Here is a 25,533-nt window from a genome sequence, read left to right as displayed (position 1 = left end):
GGGATTACAGGTGTGAGCCACCTTGCCTGATCAGTAGCTTTGATTTTTAATACCCCAAATGTCAAGTTTACTATTAACCACAAACCTTGTCAAATTCCTGTTGTCTTTCAGAAGTTACCATATTTATAATTTGCTCCAAGTTACAATGTTGGTTTTATTTACATTTATTTATACAGCATATCTAATCTGACTGTCTCAGGTGGTCAGTTGTTTATAGATGAGATCCAAGAGTGTTAAGGCCCTAGATGTGTTTTAAGAAGAATTAAGATATCCTTAAACTTTACAGCAGCATATCCACCCTTCTGAAGTATTCCAAAAATCTGAAGGACAGACAGAAGAATTTTCTGTTGTTACCGAAAGGAAAAACCACTGGAGAGCTCATGAATATTTCAAATGCAATTATGAGCAATGCAACTCTAGAACTGCCTTTAAATGGAGTTGTCCCCTTAAAAAGTTAAAATCAGTTTTCAGGTATTTTTTCCAGAGAGTACTTTGAGATGCATAAAATGGAATAAATCAGTGCAATACAAAATAATGAAAATATTTTACACTTTTATTTGCAAGTTAATTTCATAAACAGACTATATTTGACTAAACAACAAAAAGTTCTTGACTTCCATCCTTTACGGCTAGAAAAATAAATTATTTTAATAGTTATTTAAACATGCCTCCTGCTTCCAGAGAAATTAATGTACTAAATATGTTTTTTCAAATTGTCCCTAACGTTTACATAAACTTGAGTAGATACTGCTCTATTTTTACAGAGAATTGTAAATAGCCTTTTAAAAAGCTAGAGTAACTTTCCACTAGTTAGAATTGAACATCGTAAAATATAAAAATTTTATAAACCCTATAATTCAGGTAATTTAATTATGACTAATCTGTAGGAATACACAATACAAATTTGTCAGTCATCCACAATTAAGCATAATTATTTATGGAGAAAAATTTTACCATGTCAGAAAAATATTTTATTCCTATTCTTGAAAAATAACTTTGTTCCCAATAAATATTCCTCCTGTTATTTCTGTACATTTTAGGAAAAGATGTATTCAATTCAAAAATAAGTAACATCCAGTTATTTGACTTTTTGCTTTTTTCTTGCTTGAAACTGCTCTGTTTTGGTTTTTATAGATTTAATCAACATTGACAAAGCAGGATCAATGGACTTCCTTTGTGATTCTTTTTCAATCTCACTCTCTTTTTTCTTTATTGCCTGTGTAAGTTCTTGTTCTTTCTGTTCTCTTTGCCGGGCTTTCTCCTCAAGGATTTTTTCCATAGCTTTCGTTTTCTTGAAATTGGGATCTGAGGGGTCCAAATTGAACAAGTGGGAAGTGTACATTGCCTGAAACCGCGCATCGCTAACATTTACCTGCAAATCCCAAAAAAAAAATTAATTAATTAATTAAACAAAATTACTAAAGCAAAAGGCCAGAAATGGGGCCAAATTTAGAAAGTTGGTGAGTTGATTATATAAAATACAAAGCTGAGCGTTTGTACTGATTCATTAGGAAACTGTTTTTCCATAGATCTTTATGGCCTACCTTTGGACCACAACTTGTGGGGCACCCTGTTCTTATCATGCAAGGACAATGTATTTCAAAGGGAATTACAGTGGGCCATATATATATATATTATGGCTGGTAACTACAACGATCACTTAGACAAAATGACTGTAGGAGTGGTTTGTGAGGCAGGGCTTTCCCATGCTTACAGCACAAAATTAATTTCTCACCAGCATAAATAAGCCAATCAGAACATTTGCTGCTGGAGGCCCTGAACTCTGAGTACATTTTTAAAAATTTTAATCTTGGTGCCAAAAATAAGGAACTATTGAAGGTGATCCATAGATCAAAAGATTTAAAGACCACTATGGCAAAGAATCCATCCGAGATCAAGGTCTGGTCAGACACAATCCCCAAATTTATCTTCTTTCTATAAAAACTTGTGGTTCCACATTTAAGAGTATACCCTTAACTCCAGCCAGCCTTTGAGGGTTGCCAGGCAGATGGGTAACCAGCAAGAAAGGGAAACACAGGAAACACAAGTCTACCTGGAGATGGATTGTAGCTCTACTTAGTTATCATGAGGACAAGAGACTCAATACCCAGAACAAGGAAAAAATCCCACAAAAAATATTTATAAGCATGATTATTAATATATGAAGGCAGAATGACTACAAATCATTCTTTGCTTTTCATAAGGAAACTAACTCAAAAAAAACCTCCCTGGAATGGGAGCACATGTGAAACTGACTCAAATAACAGAAGCTACAGAGTAGCCCCCAAATCATTCTGTAAGGACTTAGAAGCCATCTGTATTCTACCCTCCATTGTTTGAACAAATTCAAAATTTCCCAAATTTCCCCCATCTTATTCAGGGCCAGTTCTTCCACATTAATGGTTGGAAGTCATTAAGCAGTTTCTAATAGCTATTTGTAGATTTTCGGTAGAGGGCTCAAACTCATGCTTAGGGGACTCTGCAGCCATTAGGAATATGTACTCAACAAAAAGAGACAGGAGTAATGGAAACAAAAAACACAGCAACAGAGAAAACATGGCTTACTGCACTGGCCACTGCACACAGTGAGAGTGGGACCAGCTGTGACATGAACCTGCTATTCAAGCATACCTTTGCTGGTCTGAGGTTCACTATATGTGATTCTAACATTAAAAACTACACATTTTTGGTACAACATGGCTACCAAAATACAAGTCAACTATTGCACCTGGTGCTCAACCAAAGAAACAATGATTTCATCTACCCTGGGATGAACTGGCTGTGCTGGACTAAAAGACAGTAGCTTTGGCTCTACCATCAGTCTTTCTGAAGACATTTTCTTTTTTTTTGAGACAGGGTCTTGTTCTGTCACCCAGGCTGGAGTGCAGTGGCACGATCATGGCTCACTGCAGGCTCAAGCAATCCTCCCACCTCAGCCTTCTTAAGTAGCTGGGACTATAGGTGTGCACCACTATACCTGGCTAATTTATTTACTTATTTTTTGAGACAGAGTCTCGCTCTGTCGCCTGGGCTGGAGTACAGTGGCATGATCTCTGCTCACTGCAAGCTCCGCCACCTGGGTTCACGCCATTCTCCTGCCTCAGCCTCCTGAGTAGCTGGGTCTACAGGTGCCCGCCACCACGCCTGGCTAATTTTTTGTATTTTTAGTAGAGACAGGGTTTTACCATTTTAGCCAGGATGGTCTTGATCTCCTGACCTTGTGATCCGCCCACCTTGGCCTCCCAAAGTGCTGGGATTACAGGAGTGAGCCACCATGCCTGGCCAGCTAATTTTTAAAAATTTTTCATAGAGATCAGGGACCCACTATGTTGCCTATAGTCTCACTCCTGGACTCAAGTGATCCTCATGCCTCAGCCTCCAAAAGTGTTGGGATTATAAGCATGAGACACTGCACCTGGCCCCTAAGATGTTTTCAAGGGTAACTCTGACTATGCTCAATTTCTATCTGCAGAGCTGACTTTAGATTCAATTCCAGCTTTAAGAGACTAGTGCCTGGTGTCCATGGTTACCTCAAAGTCATCCTCTATTAATTCCTTCTTTTTCATGAGCTGCTTCTTCTTCTTTTTGCTCAGATTCTGGTGCTCCACAATCTTGTTGTAATTGAAGTGTTTCTTACTGTCCTCATCCTCATCCATCATAAGCAAAGCCATTTCAGCCTGTGGAGAGCAAAAAAAATTCAAATGTACAACAGTGCTTTTTTTACCCCCCAAAAGGAGTATAGGGCACAAGATATCCCTTCTAGAACGGAAGGCTCAATCACTAAAACTCTGGGGTACCACCTGTCATCTGTGAACTGACTGTGGATTACCAAAACAAAGAGATCTTTATATAGCAATAAGGTAGAATCTCTGGAAGCAACATTACTGAGAGCAGGAGAGATAAAACCTTGTAGTTAAAAACCAGGCCCCATTTCACTTAGTGTGACTCATTAGTAGGCTGCAGGAACAAGAGTCCCCAAGTACCCTCAAATAAAAAGTTCTCATTTTCACTTGGTTCTTTTTGTGCAATGACACTAAATCTAGCAAATGGTTATTTTGTGATGCAAATTATACTTTCTAAATGTGTAACTTTATAACAAGTAGGTTTTTTGTTGTTGTTGCTGTTTGCTTTTTTTGGCCTTTACTATTTCGATACTGATACAGTTCTATGAAGGTAGGATCTTAGTATCTGTTTCTGAAATCTAGTAAATGTCTTTTACACTAAATGGGTATTTTCTACCAACCATGGGATTAAACAGGAACCCTAAAAAATCAAGTAAATAACCATATACACTAGTAAAAATACAGAGTATGCTCTCGACCTTTATGGATCTTCCTATATTACCACTTTAGACTACCTTAATTTCCTTTCATCACTGGCACTTGTAGCTGGCTTTTCAGAGACATTTTCCACAAAAATTGATTTGCTTTGTTGCTATTTAGATAACTTTATGAGTACTGTTATATATGCAATGAATAGAGAATAGAAGATACATTAAGATGCAGAGTTTAGGTGGCCAGTCAGGCACACTTCTGGCAGCGACATGTGAACATCAGCCCTAGGAGCACTGCTGCCTTCAATTCCTGCCTCAGCAAAAGCACATATGACTCTGTGCCAAAACTACGTGTGACTCTGGACATAGTGGGTCACTGAAGCATAGGTTCACTGCATTTCCAAGAAAGAATGTAATTTTGTACGTTAAATATATGTATTCACAATACAAAAATCAGAAATTTGCATTTGGCAAACCATAACCACAAACTCTATTACAGGACAGACTCAGTTTGAATGAAAACTTATGGCAATATTACTTTGAGGTTTTAAGGGTATTTTCTGTCCCAGGTATAGTAAACGTTTTTAAAAGTGAGATAATTTCCTCCTAATTTGTAAAGGAAAATAAATACCCTTGAGTTTGAGGTAAATTTTAACTTTGTATGAGCTGGAGAAATTATGTTTGATAAAAACACACTGTATTTAGAAACTATGCTGCTAAAATATTTAATTAAGTCTCTCACAATTTAGTTATAAATGTCACTGCTAAAATAAGTTGTTTTTGAAAATTAGCGACATGTACAACTTCATTTAAATTGCGCCTATGCATTATCCCCTGAGCATGTAACAATAACCGCATTTTACCTTTTGTCTTTCTACTTCAGTTTCTTCTTCTGGAGATGTGCCATCTTTTGCAGATTTTACCGATTTTTTCTTTATACCTGGCACAACAAACCAACATAAGAGGGGAAAAATTACAGGACTATCAGCAACATTCTGTTTATGCTACGAACAAAAATACAAGATATCTAGGAATAATCTTAATAAATGTGTTGAAACTAAAGGGAGAAAAAACATGTTACTGAAAGACGACTGTGGGTATATGAATGGAATAAATACAATGCTTCTGCATGGAGTGACTGCATGTTATAAAGGAAGAATTTCTTTCAGAGTAATGTATTTCTTTGTAATACACATCCAAAGTAATACAGTTCCTGTGTGGAACATGAGACTTCTAGCCCAGGGTGACTACTGTACACTGTGTCTCCTTTCCTTGTACCCAAGCTATACTGCTGAGTGAACTGCCGTGAAGACGCGATGAAGAGAAACACCCAACACTGCCCTGCTGTGTTTCCTGGCCTGACTACCTGTGACAGCCAAGTGTGACCCACTCAAGCCTTTTGAGTTTGACCGCCTAGAGAGCCTACGAAAATCCCCCACTGGGCACTGTGCCGCCCTCAGCAAGTGACCTTTGGAACAACATGACATCCTATGCCCCTAGATGTGATATAATATGAAAGATATAGCATTGTCCATGAAGTATGCTTGCCAAAACCGTTCAACATGAGTCTAATGGAACCACTCGTCTAACTTCCAGTTTATGGAAACTATATATAGGGGACCGAGTGGCAAGGAACAGATAAATCTAGAATATAAGACATTCCAAAAGATCACTAGCCTGGGTTCTTGAAAGGCAAATGTTATGGGAAGGGGAAGTGTATATGGTATCTTCTAGTTGAACTAAAAAGACTACTACTAAATATGACTATTATATAGTAATATCTTGTATAAATATATTTTTATGATATGCCATAAAAGTATATGCATATAAAAACAAAATGGCAAAATGTTAACAACTGTGAAACACAGGTGCTGTTCACTGTACTGTTCTCTCAATTTTTCTCAATGTATAAATTTTCATAATTAAAAACAAGAAATGGCCAGGCATAGTGACTCACACCTGTAATCCCAGTACTTTGGGAGGCCGAGGCAGGCAGATCACCTGAGGTCAGGAGTTTGAGACCAGCATGGCCAACATGGTGAAATTCTGTCTCTACTAATAAAACAAAAAAATTAGCCAGGCATGGTGGCCAGCGCCTATAGTCCCAGCTACTAAGAAGGCTGAGGCAGGAGAATCGCTTGAATCTGGGAGACAGGGGTCACAGTCAGCAGAGATTGTGCCACCCGACTCCAGCCTAGGCAACAGAGCGAGACTCTGTCTCAATAAAAAAAAGAAAAGAAATGGTTGCTTCTATTATAGCTATTGAAAGATATCCTATCTTTCACTTACAGAGATTTCATGTAAATGAAAATATTAACACAGAACAAAGAGAATTCACAGACGAAAACAAATCGTCAATAAACAGAAGGAAATTATTTCACCTATCTCACAATTGTTAACTGAGCACTTATTATGTTGTGAGCACAGCTCCAGGTGCTGGTGATACAAGCCGTGAATAATAGGTTAAAATCTCTCATGCAGTATCCCTTCAAATTGGGAAAGACAGAGGCAAAGCAGGACAAAAGGGTTGGAGACTGAATGGGGAGGCTGGTTTTGTTAGGGTAGTAAAGGAAGGCCTCTTCAAGAAGGTGACACACAAATAATGACCTGGATGAAGTGAGGAGGTGATATGTGAGAACACTTGAAGAAGGGTGTGGCAGGAGAAGGGAATGGTCAAGATGGTTGAAGAATTGCAGCTAATGGGATAACAGGATAAGCAAAACCTAAAGTCAAAAGAGGCTTTAGAAACTCCTCTGTGTGTATTAAGTCCCTGCTAATACTCTTGCACACCTGTCCAGTAGACATGCCCAGCTAAGATAACATGCCAGCATAGAAGTGCTGCCAGGCTCACCTATCGGTGCTACCAAGCCATTTGTTTTGCACTTCCAAGAAAAAATATTTATTGTATGCAGCCCTTCTCCCTAGAGAAAATGTTCCTCATCACTGGTCCTATCTGAAATTTTTTTCAGGGAAGAATATATTAACCTTAAGAGTATAATCTTTCTCTGTCTTAATGGATGTGTATGTCCTTACGCATATAAATATCATCAAGGTTCCACTTGCTTAGGGTATGAACCCCCATTCCCTAAGTTTACCACTGCTCCTATGCTCTCAAGCCAAGAGCTCCTTTTGAAATGAATGGACAAATGACATATGCAAAATATTATTCTGTAGCAGGGAGAAAATTAGACTGTATATAATTAATACTTAAAGCAGACAAAGATCTTCACATACAGCTGTGGAAAACAATTTCAAAGAGCCCACAATAAACTATTTCAGATTTTATAAAAACCTGGTGAAGAGTCTTAAAAATAAACTTCAAAGGAGGACTGTAATAAGGGAGAAAAAAAAATCCCCAAGATAGGGCTAAACATGATATCCAGTTTTAGCATGATGAAAATTTCTTTGCTAACAAAGAATTTACTAAGATGTTAGACTGAATTGTTTAGTCAAAAGATAAATAAGGCATACAGATCACTTCTGCACTGTTAACAAGATCAAATATTAAGAGGTCACATCTTTATTTTTTGAAACAACATTTTTTTCCTCCCTGGAAAATTTTCAGACTTAAGTTAGATGAATAGTACTAGGGAAATGAAAGTTTGCATTCTAAAATATTATCTTTATTTTTCAGTGAATCTTTTGTCAAGTAAAAAACCACATCTCTAGCTGGGTATGGTGGCTCACACCTATAATCCCAGCACATTGGAAGGCTGAAGCAAGGAAGATTGCTTGAAGCCAGGAGTTTGAGACCAGCCTGGGTAACAAAGCAAGACCCTGGCTCCACAATTTTTTTTTTTTTTTTTTAATTAGCCAGGCATGGTGGTGTGTGCCTGTAGTTCCAGCTACTTGGGAGGCTGAGGCAAGAGGATTACTTGAATCCAGGAGAGTTCGAGGTTGTAGTGAGCCATAATGGTACCACTGTGCACTCCACCCTGGGTGACAGAGCAAAACGCTGTCAAAAAAACAAAAACAGAAACAACAAAAAAACTACATCTCCTGGGACTGCTGCAAAAAATACATATGGATTGATTCTATTAAGTCAATACTAACAAAGACTCCAAGTCAGACAATAGAGTTTTACAGTTAAATAAATCTAACCAATCCTTACTCAGGCTAGAATCCTTTTAGGCAAAAAATGTAACAGAATACATCCATGGAAAAAGATAGCGTGTAAAAAAAAATTCATCTGTAAAGGACATTTCATCTCCCGTTACTTATAATGTCGGAGAATTGTTCCCATAATAAACTTCTTCCAGAGGATTTAGTTGAGCAATTCATGTGAGAGAGAAGCTAAGAAAGTTCACTGGAGGGCAGATGGATGTGGTCTCAGTACCGACCAGATGTAGAGTGGTAAGCACCCTAGTGATTTACTCTTTTGTAGCAAGTTTCTGCATCAGCTGCCCATAATCAGATGCAGTCTGTTAAGGAAAATCTCCCTCTAGGGTTAATCTTCCTCTAGGGTTAATAATATTTTGTATGCATATACATTCTGACACTGCTTTACAATGTTACTTGTAGAATTACAAAAAATAAAGGAAGCCCACTAGGACTTAGACTCTACCAACTACCACTGGAAAACTAGCAAATTTTTCTAATATTTCATTTCATTTTCATCTCATTAATGTACTCATCCTAGATGTATATTTAAAAACTCTCATTTGACACCAAGTTTGCAATTTAGAAGGAAATCAAAGAAAAATTATAAAAGATCTCTAACATTCACCCTGGCACCTAATCTGAGCCAAACACCAGGTCTGGCATCAATGAACTCATTTCCTCCACATTTTGAAGGCATATAAGTTTAGCTCTATTTTGCCTACAGCAAAAATGTTATAAACGCACCCAAGTCATCTGGTTTACAATGTTTTTGTCCTGTTTAACTACAGAACTTGAACTATATACTCAAACACTAGTGTGCGAAATTCATTATATCTTAAGTATTTTTGAAAAGCAAGGTCTATATCCTTAGATAATGACTATATTTCATTTCCGAGGTACTAAAATCCAAAACTATTTTGACAAACTAATAATGAAGTAAATACTGTAGCAATAAATTAATATACCAACGTAGGTCATCTGAGTTACTTTATTTCTACATTTTAAAAATTACAAACTGGTTGGGCACGGTGGCTCATGCCTGTAATCCCAGCACTTCTGGGAGGCCGAGGCGTGCGGATCACCTGAGGTCAGAAGTTCAAGACCAGCCTGGCTAACATGGTGAAACCCTGTCTCCACTAAAAATACAGAAATTAGCCGGGCACAGTGGCATGCACCTGTAGTCCCAGCTACTCGGGAGGCTGAGGCAGAAGAATCGCTTGTACCCAGGAGGCAGAGGTTGTGGTGAGCAGAGATCACGCCACCGCACTCCAGCCTGGGCGACACAGTGAGACTCCGTCTCAAAATAAATAAATAAATAAATAAAATTTAAAAAATAAAGAAATAAAAATTACAAACTGGTAAATTTTAAACCAAAGTCCAACTCTCTTTAAGAGTACCTACTATAGATCCTTATATCTGGAGGGCACACAAAAAACTTCCAACTTCTTTCTGACTCCCTGTGGGAATCCATTTGCCTAAAGTTATAAGCATGCTTCCACCTATCCTTAAAACCATCTGCCTGGATCGTGAGTAGAAAATGTTAACATTCAGTATATTCTTCTTTATATCTTCTGGATACTGTTAAGCACAAATTTAGTTTTTGCTGGGGAGGAAAAGGTTCAGAATTGAGTAAAAACTTGTCATTAACATCTACTCGAGCATATATATGATAGATATATATCTAACACATATTTAAAAAGTCCATTGTACCATAGGTAGTCAGATTAAAATGTAAAGTATGGGAAAACTGTATCAATCTCATTTATTTAAATATTTTGTAACATGCTGAAAGTCATATGGGAGGACTGGGTGATTCTGACACTCAATAATTGTTGACTGAATAACCACATACACAAACGGGAGCACACAGCTTTGTAATGTGCCTTTGAAAAGCCATGTCCAGCATGATTTAAAAGGGACATGCTCCTTCTGTGGCTCAGCTAGTTCTCTCTCTGCCTAGGCCTCCCATACCGCTGCTCTTGCCGCATGTTCTATGGTTTTGTATCTGGCCTGGCCTTCAGATTTATACGCCCCATCTCTCCATTTTTGGCTATCCAGACTGAAAAGTCTCCTTAAATTTGACAATTCATTTAATCAACTGCCTTAGGCAGTAACCTCCCGCACCCTGCCCCTCCAGTGATCTGTTTCTAGGTCCCTACCTTATCTGCTCATGCAGATTTATCTGTGGTTCTGCAAGTGAATGAACAAACAGTATAAATCCATAAACCAATCAGGTAAATCCCTCATCTTCCTGACACCAAATATATAGATTTACCTGCATTTATATTTACTTTTATTTGCCCCATTTTCTGTATCTTAGTAACTTCTTTTCTGTTGGAGCAATCCCAAGGGAAAGAAAACATGCCCTAAAAGTTCGTATCTTTAAAAAAAATACTTTCTCCTTACGTACATTCAGGTACGGCTCCATGTCTTTGCTCCCCTTCACAGTGCAACTTCTGAAAAAAGAATGCCCACCTTTCACCTCAAACTTTAACCCACACTAATCTACTGAAACCTCTATCACCTCACCAAGTGTCTGTGAGCCACTACATTAATACTGTTCCTCCTACTTCCCAGCCGCTCCTTCTCGGCTTCTTAAGCTTTTCCCATCCTTTCAAGTAGCACTTCCTCTAGTATGTCAGATTAACGGTGCCTCATGTAGACTTCACCTGACCTCAGGGCCCATCCTGCATCCTCTTCTCTTATCACTGCTCTCTACTCCCACTGCCACGGTTTGAAGTACTATTTATATGCTCCTGATCCTTAAGTGTGTGTTTGTACTCTGATTTCTCTGCTCATCTCTCAGACTTATATCTCAATATCAACCAAACACCTCCATTTGTATATCTAATTGACAACTCAAAGTGATTATGCCACAAATGGACCTATTTACTTTTCTTCCCACTTAAACTTATTGTTCCCACATTTCTTCCTAACTCAGTAAATGGAAGAACATTCTTCCATAGACTCAAACCAAAAATAGGAGTTATGCTAAATTTCTTCCTGATTTAGCACGTATACTTCCAAAATATATCTAGAGTTCTGTTCTCCGTCCAATTCCACGAGTGGCATGCCAGCTAAACAACCATCATCTTTTGTCTAGAGCTCGGCAAAAGTCTGGACTTGCAGCTCTCACCAGTCCTCAAACTGTTCTCTTTACAGGCACCAGAGTAATATGTTAATCTATACCAGATCATGTCTCATCTTTGTTTAAAGACCGTTAGGGCTTTCCACTATCAGTAAAGTAAAATCTCAATTTGTTGTCAGGACAACAAAGCCCTACAGGGGTAGTTTCCACTGAGTCTCCAGCCTGTCCTCACACCAATTCCCTCTCCGACAATGCTCCAGCCACACTGACGTCTTTCAATTCTTAACACCACACAGTGCACAGTTTCTCACCTTGGAGTCTAACCACTCTCCCCTCATTTGCAATGCTCTTCTCCCAGCTCTTCATGCCTGACTCCTCATTCCACAGGTCTCAGCTCTAATGTCATCATCTCAGAGAAGCCTTCTTTGCCTACCCAATGTAAACTTCCATATCTCCTACTTCTAGCCAGTTATATCTTCTATTTCTTTCCTTTAAAACATTTACCATACCCTCATACTATTTATCTAACATGTCTTCCTTCAAACCAGACTCCATGAGGGATGCAATCCTGTTTGTATTACTACGGTATCTCTAGCCTAGCAGACAGCCTAGCACTTGGTAGGCAATCAAAATAGTTATTATAGAATGAATAAACAAACATGGCAAGACACTAGCTTTTTGTCCTAAATTTTATGTAAAAAATTCTGGCTTTGCTGTTTTTCTTTTTCCAAACAAAACAAAATCCACCACAAAACACACACACACAAAAAAGAAAAGCCCAAATAGAAACAATTACCCTCTGGGAACATTCTGAAATCAAAAGTAAATTAAAAGCAAGCAAATTTTATCTATACCTTTTTTCTTTGGAACTTCTGATAATAACTTTAGAGAAAGTTTACTCTCAATGTAAATGAGTTAATTCCAAGAAACTGGCTACCCCAAGCCATCAAACCATTTAACTTACTCTTTGAATCCTATTCTGAGTTCTGCAATTTTGACCAGACTTCACATGCCAAAAGAAACATTTTGGATAGAGAACAAGGAAACTATAATGCTTAGCATTTCTCCATTATAAAGCTGGTTTCCTGAAACCAGAGGATAAGGCTAAAATCCATCATCTAGAAATGACCACTCAGGTATGATAAAAAGCAGAATATGCTAAGTTTCCACTTCTCTGTCCAATTCCCAAGAATCTCATATTCTATAATACACTTTATTTATCTTAATCTCCTTCTCATCAATAAAATGTCAGTACTAAAAAGCTATAACAATCAGGAAATAATTTTGAGCAATTCTGACTTTCCTGTTGAGAACTATTCTGGCCCACTAGTCACAAGTGTAAAAGAAACAGGGAAATTTCATAAAATCCTTCTCTTTACAATGCCAGCTTGGAGCTGCTCCAGGAGCAAGCCTTTTGGGGTTCTTGTGTGTGGTATAATGATCAGGGGAAGGCAAAACGCATGAGAACAAATGGTAAGTGCTTACAGTGATTTCTGTACTGACTTTTCAAGTATGGCCTGAACCTTACCAAACACATTTACACATACACATTTCCTCCACATAATGGAGGAAAGAAAGAATGAGTAGTGCATATGAGGTGCAAACAAGGCTCCCTGGATACAGGAAATCAGATATCAGATAATTTAGGGATTCAAGGAAAAAGAGTAAGGAAAGCTGGCTTTTTAACTATAATTAAGCATAATGAGTACAAAAGGGATAAAATGAAACATAGATGCTTTGGTATATTTCAGCAGAAAAAGCTTTTATATGAAATTTCATGCATAAATTTAAAAAATTATACACATATCAACATGCACATATAAACAAATTCGTTTCATACTTTTAATTCTTGATAGACTTTGCTGAGAGGGACCTAGAATGGATATGCTATTAAAAATCAGAGAATGCACACAAGAAAATAATTATTCCTCTTTCTATTTCCTCTCTTTCTTTTACAGAGTTGATCTGACTGGCAATAAGGATATTTCCCAGAAAGGAATCCCTAGTAAATTATTACCCACATTATCAAAAGCCTCCTATATTAAAATTACCCCTTATATGTAGAAGGGATGAGCTGGCCCTTCCCAATCAGATCAATGATTGTATGCCACAGGACAGACTTGCTTGTAAGTCACTAAATTGCACAAATACTAGCAATTTTAAAAGAATGATTAGTTTATATTGCTTCCATGCACCTCATCTTTTTCTTTAGATTCTAATTGAAAACTACAGATATGAGCTGGCTTACCTATTTTTTTAACTTCTTCAGCAAAGTATGGGTCATTCAAATCAACATCAGAGGGAAGTTCCTCCTCACTGGCCTCTTCAGCAAGAGCCTTAAAGTTGAATATAAAAATACAAAATTTCATTATTATAAGAATTATAATAAATGTATACCAAGAAAAACTGTATGCATTTCTTTTAAACCAAGTAGTTCAATCTAAAAGTAAACCAGTGGCCAAGCGTGGTGGCTCATGCCTGTAATCTCAGCACTTCGGGAGGCCAAAACGGGTGGATCACAAGGTCAGGAGTTTGAGACCAGCCTGGCCAACACAGTGAAACCCCATCTCTACTAAAACTACAAAAACATTAGCCAGGCATGGTGGTGCACACTTGTAGTCCCAGCTACTTGGGAGGGTGAGGCAGGAGAATCACTTGAACCCAGGAGGCGGAGGTTGTGGTGAGCCAAGATCATGCCACTGCACTCTAGCCTAAGCAACGGAGCAAGACTCCGTCTCAAAAAATAATAATAATAATAATAATAAAGTAAACCAGTTTTTAAATGGACCAGTTTATAAACAACTCCCACCTAAATTATTCTGTTCATTCAACAAATAATTACAGAGGCTAGACGCAGTGGCTCACGTCTGTAATCCCAGTACTTTGAGAAGCTGAGGTGAGCAGATCACTTGAGGTCAGGAGTTCAAGACCAGCCTGGCCAACAAGGTGAAACCCTGTCTCTACTAAAAATACAAAAGTTAGCCAGGCATGGTGGCGGGCACCTCTAATCCCAGCTACTTGGCAGGCGAGGCAGGAGAATCGCTTGAACCCAGGAGGTGGAGGTTGCAGTGAGCCAAGATGGTGCAACCACGCTCCAGCCTCGCAACAGAGCGAGACTCCGTCTCAAAACAAACAAACAAACAAATATAGAATACTTAATAAATGCAAGAAACCACATAAGCCTTTTGGGAGAAATGGAAGTTATCAGATACATGGTTTCTGCTCTCAAAAATTTTATCTATTAAAGAAAATCAGACACATAAATACATAAATAGACAAATACACAAATAAAAATAATTCAAGATAGGAAGGGTTAGGAGAGACAAAGTGATGCAGACATTTGAAGGAGAAGATCTGAAGGAGAAGGATACTTTTAGATGAGTGATCAGTGATGAGAGGTGGCCTTTTCTCTCATAAAACTGAAAAATGACAGTGACTGAATAACTTGAAATAGTGCATTGTGAATTATCTCTTAAATTACTAGTTACAACAATTTATTTGTTGGTTAATTAAAGAAAATAATTTTTATTATGAAAATTTAAAACAGACATAAAAGTTGTTTAGGACAACGTAATGAACCCTCTGTTCTCATCACCCAACTTTAACAATTATCTTGTTTTATCTATAAGCTACCCCTAAAAACTGTCAGGCTATTTTTAAGTAAGTCTGCTGGTTAAATTTTTCCTAATCTAATTTGAACAGACTCTTTACTAAATTAGCAAATTTAAATAAAGCAATCAAATCTATAAAATAAATAGAACATACGTGAACTAAGATCAGGCTAACCAGACTGAATTTATCTCTAGGAATCTAAAACATCTCTAGCCATTTAAACAAAAATATTTAGAATGCCATTATTGCTAAACATCCTGCATGCAAAAAGAACCACTCAAGCCCTAAAGAGTATTTATTTTGACATTAATGTACTTTTAAGAACAAGTGCTTCTGGCTTTTTTTTTTGAGACAGAGTTTCACTCACATCGCCCAAGCTGGAGTGCAGTGGCGTGATCTCAGATCACTGCAACCTCTGACTCCCAGGTTCAAGTGATTCTCCTGCCTCAGCCTCCCAAGTAGCTGGGATTACAGGCGTCTGCCACCACACCCGGCTAATTTTCTGTATTTTAGTAAAGACGGGGTTTCACCATGTTGGGCAGGCTGGTCTTGAACTCCTGACCTTAGGTGATCCACCTGCCTCAGTCTCCCAAAGTGCCGGGATTACAGGCGTGAGCCACCATGCCCGGCCAAGAACAAGTGCTTCTTTTTTTTTTTTTTTTGAGATGGAGTCTCACTCTATTGCCCAGGCTGGAGTGCAGTGGCACAATCTCGGCTCACTGCAAGCTCTACCTCCTGGGTTCACGTCATTCTCCTGCCTCAGCCTCCCGCGTAGCTGGGACCACAGGCGCCCGCCACCATGCCCAGCTAATTTTCTTGTATTTTTAGTAGAGACAGGGTTTCACTGTGTTAGCCAGGATGGTCTTGATCTCCTGACCTCGTGATCAGCACACCTTGGCCTCCCAAAGTGCTGGGTTTATAGGCATGAGCCACCGCGCCCAGCCAGAATAAGTGCTTCTAAGAATTTTTTTTTTTAACCAAACTACTATATGGATTCAGCAGTACCATATTTTTAACGAAGAATACTTGCTATGTATCTACTCACACATTTCTTTAACTGCTTATAGATCTAAACAACAGCTAGATCAAAATACTAGATAACATGGCATATAACATGTATTCATTTCTTCAGTCATAATTTTTCAGTATCAAAATTGAAACCACTGAAGGACAAAGGGGCAAAAATATTTTTAACTTGAAGAAAATTCTTGAAACTCTTCTATATACAAAGAACCTGCGGAGTCGGAAAGGATCTGTTGGAGTCAAGTCCAGTACTGAGTATTGTAGGGTATAGAACACCCTGGACACTCAACAACATATTTTGAATGCTGCTGACAAACGAGTCCAGACTTAGCCCAAATGAACGGAAAAAGTAAAAGCATAAGCTTGAAGCTCCCTGCAAATGAAAATCAAACAGAATACCTGCTACAATTCTCAGAGTGACTACTTTATTGACCCCATAAGGCCCCACTTGAGACATTTCCAGTAAACAGACAGCTTAACACTTGTGGAGTTATTTCATTTAAAAGATATTTTGCAGCCTATTGAGTTTGAAAAGGAGTTCTAGGGAAGAAGAGAGTTAGTCAGCACAACAATGGGAGCAGGGCTCTTACCCCATGTGGTGTTACATGTATATTGTTTTCATACATGGGTTCTGGCTCGTAAGTTCCTTAGCCCTTGCTACAGTCCTTTGTGTTCGGTCTTAAGGGCAGGACTGTACTCTTCCCTCACCTTTCTGATTGTGTGTCTTAAGACCTTTCCCAGACAGAGTCCTGCCCTGTACTCTGTGGGAAAACAGCTGGCATCACGAAGCTTCCATAAAAAACCAAGAGAAATGAGTTCACAGAGCTTCTGGGTAGCCAGACACATGGAGGTTCCTGGAGGGTGGAGTGCCTACAGAGGCATGGAAGCTCCACACCCCTTCCCCCATACCTTATCCTATTTCCTCTGTATCCTTTGTAATATCCTTTATGATAAACCAGCAAATGTGTGTGTTTCCCTGAGGTCTGTGGCCACTCCAGCAAATTAACTGAACCTAAAGAGGGGGTCATGGGAACCCCAACTTAAAGCCAGTCAGTCGGAAATTCTGGATGTTCAGACTTCGGACTGGTGTCTGAAAGGGTGGACACAGTCTCGGGGACTGAGCCTCCAACCTATGGGATCTGAAACTATCTCCAGGTAGTGTTGGAATTGGAGGACACCCAGTTGATGTCCACTGATTAGTGTGTGGAGAAATCTCCCTACCCATTTGGTCACAGAAGTCTTCTTCTGTGTTGACAGCTGTAATGTGAGAGCAGAAGAAAAACACAGTCTGAAAGAATTTTTCCCAAAACACCCAATTTCTCCATTTTACTATCCATTTCCACAAACACTGACTACAATAGAAGTATAAAAATTACTCCACTGCATCACCCAGCTCTGCATCTCTCTACCTTTACAGCACTAAAAGTCAAAGCTGTACCGAAAGCATTATAAGAGCACACAGTATAGAAACAGTATAGTAGAGAACAGAAGAAAGAACACTGGTCTGAGTAATTGTGGATTCTGGTCTCAGCTTGGCCACTGGTATGCTATGTAACCTCAGACTAATCAGCTAATTTTTTTTTCAACTGTAAAACAGGGTTGGACTAGAATTAATAATTTTAAGATTCCCCAAGTTGCAAAATTTTGTCTTTATCAGTGATAACGCTCTAAGGCACACCACCACCAGAATGCTGCATTTCAGTGACAAGAGCATTTTTAGTGGCAAAAACCTAAGTGATCTGTGCTATTACTGAGGACTCTGGAAAACTCTGCAAAAGATGTTATTCCCTGAACAACATGAGTCAAATTATATTGTCCACAGACACCATGTTAACACAGAGGAAACACTTTTTTTTTTTTTTTTTTGAGACAGAGTCTTGCCTTGTCGCCCAGGTTTGGGTGCAGTGGCGCGATCTTGGCTCACTGTAACCTCCACCTCCTGGGTTCAAGTGATTCGCCTGCTTCAGCCTCCCAAGTAGCTGGGATTACAGATGCGCGACACCACGCCCAGCTAATTTTTGTATTTTTAGTAGAGACGGAGTTTTGCCATATTGGCCAAGCTGGTCTCGAACTCCTGACCTCAGGTGATCCACCTGCCTTGGCTTCCCAAAGTGTAGGGATTACAAGCATGAGCCACCGCACCCGCCCAGGAAATACTCTTGATAAAGGAATTTAATGACAATAAGGTGATAGATGAGCCATAAGATAATATTGCAAGGTGAAAACGCAGGTTGAGAGATGGAAAGTATGGCATAATTTCACTCATGTTAAAAACCTCTATGTGCACATATCCTCAAGGAAAAAAAGTCTGTATGTACCTCTTTTGCTCAGAAACACCGAACAGAATCATACTGCTTATATCTAGATATTAACTGAACTATGTGTTTTATGTAGGTGGTATGTAGATGTAAAATGTCAGAATGCAGCAGTTGAAGTGGCTCTGGACTGTGACTGGGCTTTGCATGCCATTAGGTGGCCATGCTGAAAATACTTAACTTACTGCATTCTCACTTTCCTCTTTCTTAAAATTGGGATGATGACAAGGCCTACTTCAGTAAGTGGTTACATTTTGAGATAATGGATCCCAAGCACCTGGTACCATCTGATACATGGTTGGTATTCAATAAACATTTGGTCAAAATTATCGCTGATACCTTCTGTTTCCTTTTCAGCCTTTTTTTCTCTTTCTTTTTCTCTAAAAATTGTTCCCAAGGGGTCAGTTTATCTTTTCCTTCCAATTTGTTCTTGACCATCTCTTCTGCACTTTCTTTAAGACCTGAGGAAAAAATCCAAATAGTTTAGCTTAAAATGTCTTATTGTCTGGCAATCACTTAAACATATAATTTATAAAGAAAAATATAATTTATGCATATTTAGTAGAGTAACAAAGATAACATGCAATGGTAGACATCTGTAATACCCCAATATCACACACTGACATAGGACCAACTTGTATAAAAGTTATTTCCTAATAACAAACAACAATAAACCTAACCAAACAAAATCAAAACAAACCACCAAACAAACCTAGCAATTTGATACATGATCAAGCAACTAAAGAAAAACACTGTATTTAGGCTCAGGCTTCATTTCTCTAAACTTTTTTGTTTTGAGATGCTAAGAAAACTTCTGAACTAATTCTTCTCAGGATACTAATTAATTTTTGTAGCAAAAGACAAGTGGTTTCTCTTGTCTTTAATTACCCCACGTGCTTCTGTCATCCAAGTGAAAGTCTGTGTTCTCTGCAAACTACTGGTTTTGAACAAAAATTGTTTAGTAAGGAATCCCTGTTGAACTATCCCATGAGTAAAGGATTCTCAATCTTTTCTCAAGCACTCCTGTGAGGCCACAGAGAAAAGATCAAAAGGATCACCAAGTTCACATTCTATTTCATATGGTTTAGTTCTTTCAATGCTGCTACTTGCTCTTATATTTCATCTCAAAAAGTCTTTCTTCCTACAATCTGCTGTTCCCAATTCACGTTTCTAGGTATCTTATGCAATAACGAGAAGGGGTAAGAAGGTGGGAGAAAAAGCCCTAAGTCTGATCTATCAGTTTACAAAGACCCTCATTATTGCCAAAATAAAGGAAATGTAAATACTGTGCTGTCCCCTTTGATAATAAAGATGTTTTTTTATTTTGTAGTAGTGTTTAGAGGACATACTTGGGTGGATCTTCAAATATTTAGATGACACAAAATTCATTAAAAAAAAATGAGACGTGATCAGTCCGGATCATCTTCTCAGACACATTCCAAATTCTAAGAAAGTAGAAACTATACTAAATATAATTCTCTTTTGCTGATGAGTATATAGAGACTGAGAACATGTAGCAATTTGTCTAAGAACATGGAGGTAGGAAGCTGCACAGCTAAATTTTGAATTCCTGGTCATCCTCTCTACTATTATCAGATACATCTAAAATGCTAGTTCGACCTACAGAATGAAGAAATATATAGCCCAATAATAAAATCTAAAACTCTGGGCCTCTGGTTCCTTATCTGCAAAATGAATGGTTTAGATCAGAAGTATGCAACCCTTTCCTCCCACATGCACTGATTTTTCCCCCTCATTTCTTCTACTTCATTTGGTAGAAGTAAAAATATATAAAACAACTAAAAGTAGTGCTTTTGGGCCTTGATCTTCAAAGAGTTTCAAACAGCTGAAATAGATCTCTAAGACCTTCCTTGGTTTTTAACCCAACACTTAATCTCCAAATTTCTATAGCTTAGAAAAGTATTAATGTTAACCTACATGCACACCCAAGGTAACATAGATTTGTTTTTATGACATACTTGCTGTTAGGATCTCTAACTTACAGGATGCGAAATCAGAAGGCAATTCTCAATTTAAAAATGTTTCTTATGAGAAAAACACAATTCACTTTAGTAAACAGTTTTCAGGAGAAATGTGTAATATAAAACCATGTTTAGATTTCTGATTCAACAGATAAACAGCATCTAAGAAAAGTAAACTGGGATCTTCATTTGAGAGAAAGCAGCAAATTCTGATAAAACAAGTTGATTTCAAATAACAAAATAATTTATGTATTCTGCCTGTAGGTGAGCAATCAGTTCAGTCTAAAATTTTAAATGTACAGTAATATATCATTACATATGATGTTTAATAATCTTTGAAAGTATCCTACTATAATTTCCTCATGCATTAAGATTTTATTACTTCAAAATACTAAATTAATACAGAAATTCTTTCACCAAAAAAGTTATTTTCGGATTTTGATCCAAGCTCTTCTTCTAAATCACCATGATGCTAAGGAGGGTTCTGTGTTGTTGTCTCTTAGATGACTAGAGGACTGGGTTGATGTGTCTCAACCTTTTTTGGAGGCATGGGTAGCATGAGGTTTTGATAAAAGTTATGGACTCTCTCTCTAGCACTGTACTGGAAAAACTTGCATACAATGTTCAGGGGGTTTATGATATCCAAAGATCATCTCTGTGTATGATCCAAGAGCTTAAGGTAAAGAACATTTATAGGAGCTGAACAGGTCTAGCTTGGGGGAAGATGAAAGTCCATTACCATAACTTTGAAGATTACCAGCACTGACATTTGTAGGTTCTACATCAGAAATTGTCTCATTTCAGCATTATTGTTATTTTGGACCAGATAATTCTTTGCTGTGACGGGCTATCCTGTACATTGGAAGTTATTTAGCAACATCTCTGGTTATCCACTAGATGCTAGTAGCCCCAGGTGTAACAATCAAAAATTTCTCCAGACATTGCCAAATATCCTCTTGGGGGGCAAAATTACCTCTAGTTAAGAATCACTGTTCTAGACAATGATTAAAAATCATTTCTAAAAAAAAGGGCTATGTCAATATTTGAACCACATAAGTGATGGTATCTTATTTGGTGCTTGATTACATAATGTCTTCTTAATTTATACGTTTCATCTGAGCAGTCCTTTGTTCTAACTAGACCAAAAGCAGCTTAAAGTCACCTTCTTTAGTATTCCATAATATTTAGCATAGTGCCAGACACATAGTAAATACTTAATAAACACTTAATTGATCTGTCTTAAAGGAAAGACTCTTATTTCAAGCCAACTGTTTGATCTTTCATGTTTGGAATATATTCTCTCCAACAGAAAATGAATCAAAACTGTAGGATCGAAATAAACGGCCTTCATCCCCAAGTGGTTCATGTGGTTAAAAACAAAAAAAGAAAAGGACTTATAGCTCTAAAATAATTCATGAAATGTTTATTCTTAGAAAATAATGTTTTTCTGGTACTTTGTTTACAACAATAAAGAAACAGTATCTTCAGTTTAATACAGTCTGTAATTTTTTTGCCTGGCTCTCACTTAATACACCCAAATAGTAGCATAAGAAACACATGGAAATGAATTCACACACCACCATGATAAGTTAAAAAATGCTTTGTTCTTGTTGTCATCATGAGGTCATTTAAATCTCTTACCACAGATCACAGTTGTTTATGTTCTAAGTTCTTAAAAATATGCCCATCCCAGAAGCCTCTTGGCATAAGTACAAGAACATTCTTCAGAGACAGTTTTAGCCTCTGAGAGCAGCCACTATGTGACTGAAAAACAACTTCATTATAACTGTTTTTAGTTTTGCACAAATTTGTCAAAAAATTTTAAGTGCATATCCAAGGACTTCTGAATTAGTTAAAAATAACATCAATAATCCTACAAACAAGGGGCAAAAATCTCTCTCAAAGTCAACCACAAACATAGATGACTCAATTATGACAATAACAATGTAAGCACAATCCATTGAGAATTATTCTGGCAGTTTGCATACATATAAAAATATTAAATATCCTTGCAAAACCCACAAAAATAACAGTATACATTCCTCCTACCTTATTCATTTAAAATATCTGAAAAGTCTTCAAAGGGCAGGAGATCAATAACTTAAAATAACTCCACTAGGTACTATAATTGGTTTTGGTCATAAAAACAAAATGTACATTTAAACATTTCTGATATAGGCTGAAACTAGCGCTCTTTATTTAAACCTGACTGTGTAACACTCAATTCCAAAAGTAGCTTTTGAAATCTAACCAGCCATCACTACTGCCACCAAAACTCCAAATTTGGAATCCACTTTGATTATAAGGCTTTTTTTTGAGACATAGTCTTGCTCTGTCACCCAGGCTGGAGTGCAATGGTACAATCTTGGCTCACTGTAACCTCCATTTCCCAGGTTCAAGTGATTTTCCTGTCTCAGCCTCCCTAGTAGCTGGGATTATAGGTGCACACCACCACACCTGGCTAATTTCTTTTTGTATTTTTAGAAGAGATGGGGTTCACCATGTTGGCCAGGCTGGTCTTGAACTCCTGACCTCAGGTGATCCACCCACCTCGGCCTCCCAAAGTGCTGGGATTACAAGCATGAGCCACCACGCTTGGCTTTTTAGAGGTAAACCACTGGCCATGCCCTGAAGAACAGTGTCATCAATGGCACTCCTTCAAACTCTCCACTCCAATGGTTTGGGGAGAAGGAACAATACATTCACTCTCATAACAGGGGTCACAGGATATTTGGTCCAGAAAAGTAAACAGGATCTTTGTCAGGGCCATTTTTTCCTCCCTGGTAAAGTAGGGTGACTATGTGCATAAGATATCCTTAAAGCATATTGGATAAGCCAAGTGATCAATCTTTCAAATAAGAAATGTGAAGATCTGAAGTGTTTTGAACTTGGTTCAGGATCTTACAATTTCTTGTATAAACTTCTGTAAATCCCTCTCTTCTAAACTTTTTTTTTTTTTTTGGAGACAGGGTCTTGCTCTGTTGCCCAGGCTGGAATGCAGCAGTGCAATCACAGCTCACTGCAGCCTTGACCTCACAGGCTCAGGCAATCCTCCCACCTCAGACTCCTGAGTAGCAGGACCACAGGTGTACATCACCATACCCAGCTAATTTATTTTACTTTTTGTAGAGATGTAAGTCTCACTATGTTGCTCAGGCTAGTCTTGAACTCCTGGGCTCAAATTATCCTCCTGCCTCAGCCTCCGAAAGTGTTGGGACTACAGGCACGAGCCACCATGCCCAGGCTCTCCTAAACTCTTACAGTACCATGGTCTTCTATTCTCTAGCACTTGTCACAGTTGCAATTATATATTTATTTGTGGAATTTAAAAAATTATTATTAATAGGTTGCAAGCTCCATGAGGGCAAAGGTCATATAGCCTGTTCTTCTCCTGACGGTAACTCTAGTGGCCAGTGAAAGGTGTGACATACAGCACACACCTTATAAATGTCTGCTGAATAAAAGAACAAATAAAAATAAAAAAATGAGTCAAATTTGTTCCCAACCTTACAGTCTAGGAACAACAATGCATAAAATTAAAAAGTAAAATAACAACTAACCTTGTGAACAATAGTAAATAGCATAAATGACCAATCAGCCAGAGCCAACAAATACTCTTTGGATGCACTTAACACTATGAGAATAGTGTTATATGGAAACAACACACACAGTCATAGGATAATAAGGATAAGGGGACAGGAAGCTGCTTAGAATAGGCGATTGCTTCTCATATAACCCTCAATTCTGTATCTTCCAAAACATTCAATGAAGTATCCATAAAAAGGTATGCAATGTATCGCCCAAGGTATGCGATGAATGAACACATGTTAATTCTTTTTTTTGTTGCTGATTGTCTAAAAGCTATTTAACTGGGCAGAAATTGCTTTACATTTGTCTTGAATTTGGGCTTATCATACTCTTCTTCCAAATCGCCTTTACTCTCCCTTGAAATGATGTCTTCCATTTACAATCGTATTCAGTTTACTGTAAATCAAGCTGCCCCTTCTTAGAATCAAATATTCTTAAAAACTAACTTCAAATACAAAACAACATTTGGGCCTCATTAGGGAGCTATTGTTTCCTGTATTTGCCTGTACTTTATTTGTATGTTTTCTTTGCCTTTCGAGTAGTTTGTAATCACAATGTACACAATATCAAGCTATCCTAGTACTGACAAACTAAAATTCTGGCCAAGACTGGCGAAGCCATTCTGCTAATTCATTTATGGCAAAGAAGACTGAAGAACTACTTGTTCTATTGTTATTTTTATACATGTTTACAGACAAGGTAGAAAATAAATGAACACTTTTAAATGTAAAGAAACAAAAAGAATTTCTTGGAATCCAGTCACAGTAAGAAAGCTCAAACAGAAATATTAAACTAGATTAGATGCAAGGAGTTTCCCTTGGGGACAAACACTAATCTGCTATGGTCTTATAGGGATCTTTGGTTGTAATGGATTGCTGGCCAAGAAGCCAAGACACAGAGTTTGAAGCCTGATCACGGTGGGAGGTCCCAGCAGAGACCACTACATTAAGCCAAGATGCTTAAGGGTGCTCTCAGTGGGTGATGTCTCTTCCCTTACAAATCAGAGAGAACACATGCCTGTTTGGGCTTTGGTTATGGGCAGAAAGAGGGAAGTAAAAATACATTTTTCCCCATAGAATTTATAACCACAAACCCCTGGGTTTGTGGCTGGAATTCACACTACTTGTGTGGCCCAAAATAATCCAATCCAAAAACTCAGCTTCAATTGGTGTTGGATTGGAAGTGCCCTTAGGAATCTGGCAAATATTTTTTAAAAGAAGTACTTTGACCCAGGCTTCTGCAATTCCCTTAGGTAAAGAAAGATTCAAGAACAATGAGATCACAATCAAATTTCACAGAAACAAATGATAAGAACCATAAAGACTATGAATATTGGAATTATCAGATACAGGATATAAATCAGCACTTTTAAAAAACAAAAGAGGAAATCAAAAGATCAGACTAACAAAAGGATAAGACTAGAAAAAAAAATAAACAGCACACCAGACAGAGGTAAAGAAAGAATTAATGAACTGAAAAACAAAAGTGAAGAAATTACCCAGATGTAGAGATTCAAAAGGATGGAAAATATGAGTTACCAGATTCAGAGTT

General features: G+C 37.9%; 1 protein-coding gene across 4 annotated transcripts in view; it reads right to left on the bottom strand.

Annotated features, from left to right (window-relative positions):
- Nucleotides 1–535: 535 nt before the first annotated feature.
- Nucleotides 536–25,533, bottom strand: part of ESF1 (ESF1 nucleolar pre-rRNA processing protein homolog) — a 66,721-nt gene continuing 41,723 nt past the window's right edge. For 3 of the 4 annotated variants that reach the window (XM_033185575.1, XM_033185576.1, XM_033185577.1), the window contains exons 10-14: nt 18,752–18,873; nt 13,711–13,798; nt 5,137–5,213; nt 3,531–3,677; nt 536–1,372 (exon numbers count right to left, since the gene is read on the bottom strand). In XM_033185575.1, the coding sequence (XP_033041466.1) occupies nt 1,079–1,372; nt 3,531–3,677; nt 5,137–5,213; nt 13,711–13,798; nt 18,752–18,873 (728 nt within the window). In that variant the 3' untranslated portion in view covers nt 536–1,078. The remainder of the gene's footprint in view (nt 1,373–3,530; nt 3,678–5,136; nt 5,214–13,710; nt 13,799–18,751; nt 18,874–25,533) is intronic. The other variant, XM_033185578.1, reaches the window with a different exon arrangement.

The sequence above is a fragment of the Trachypithecus francoisi genome, unplaced genomic scaffold (genome assembly GCF_009764315.1).
Source record: "Trachypithecus francoisi isolate TF-2019V2 unplaced genomic scaffold, Tfra_2.0 Lachesis_group21, whole genome shotgun sequence".
In the NCBI taxonomy this organism is placed as follows: domain Eukaryota; kingdom Metazoa; phylum Chordata; class Mammalia; order Primates; family Cercopithecidae; genus Trachypithecus; species Trachypithecus francoisi.
The sequence above is the reverse complement of the archived record's forward strand: the minus strand, read 5'-3'. Positions and strand labels throughout refer to the sequence as shown.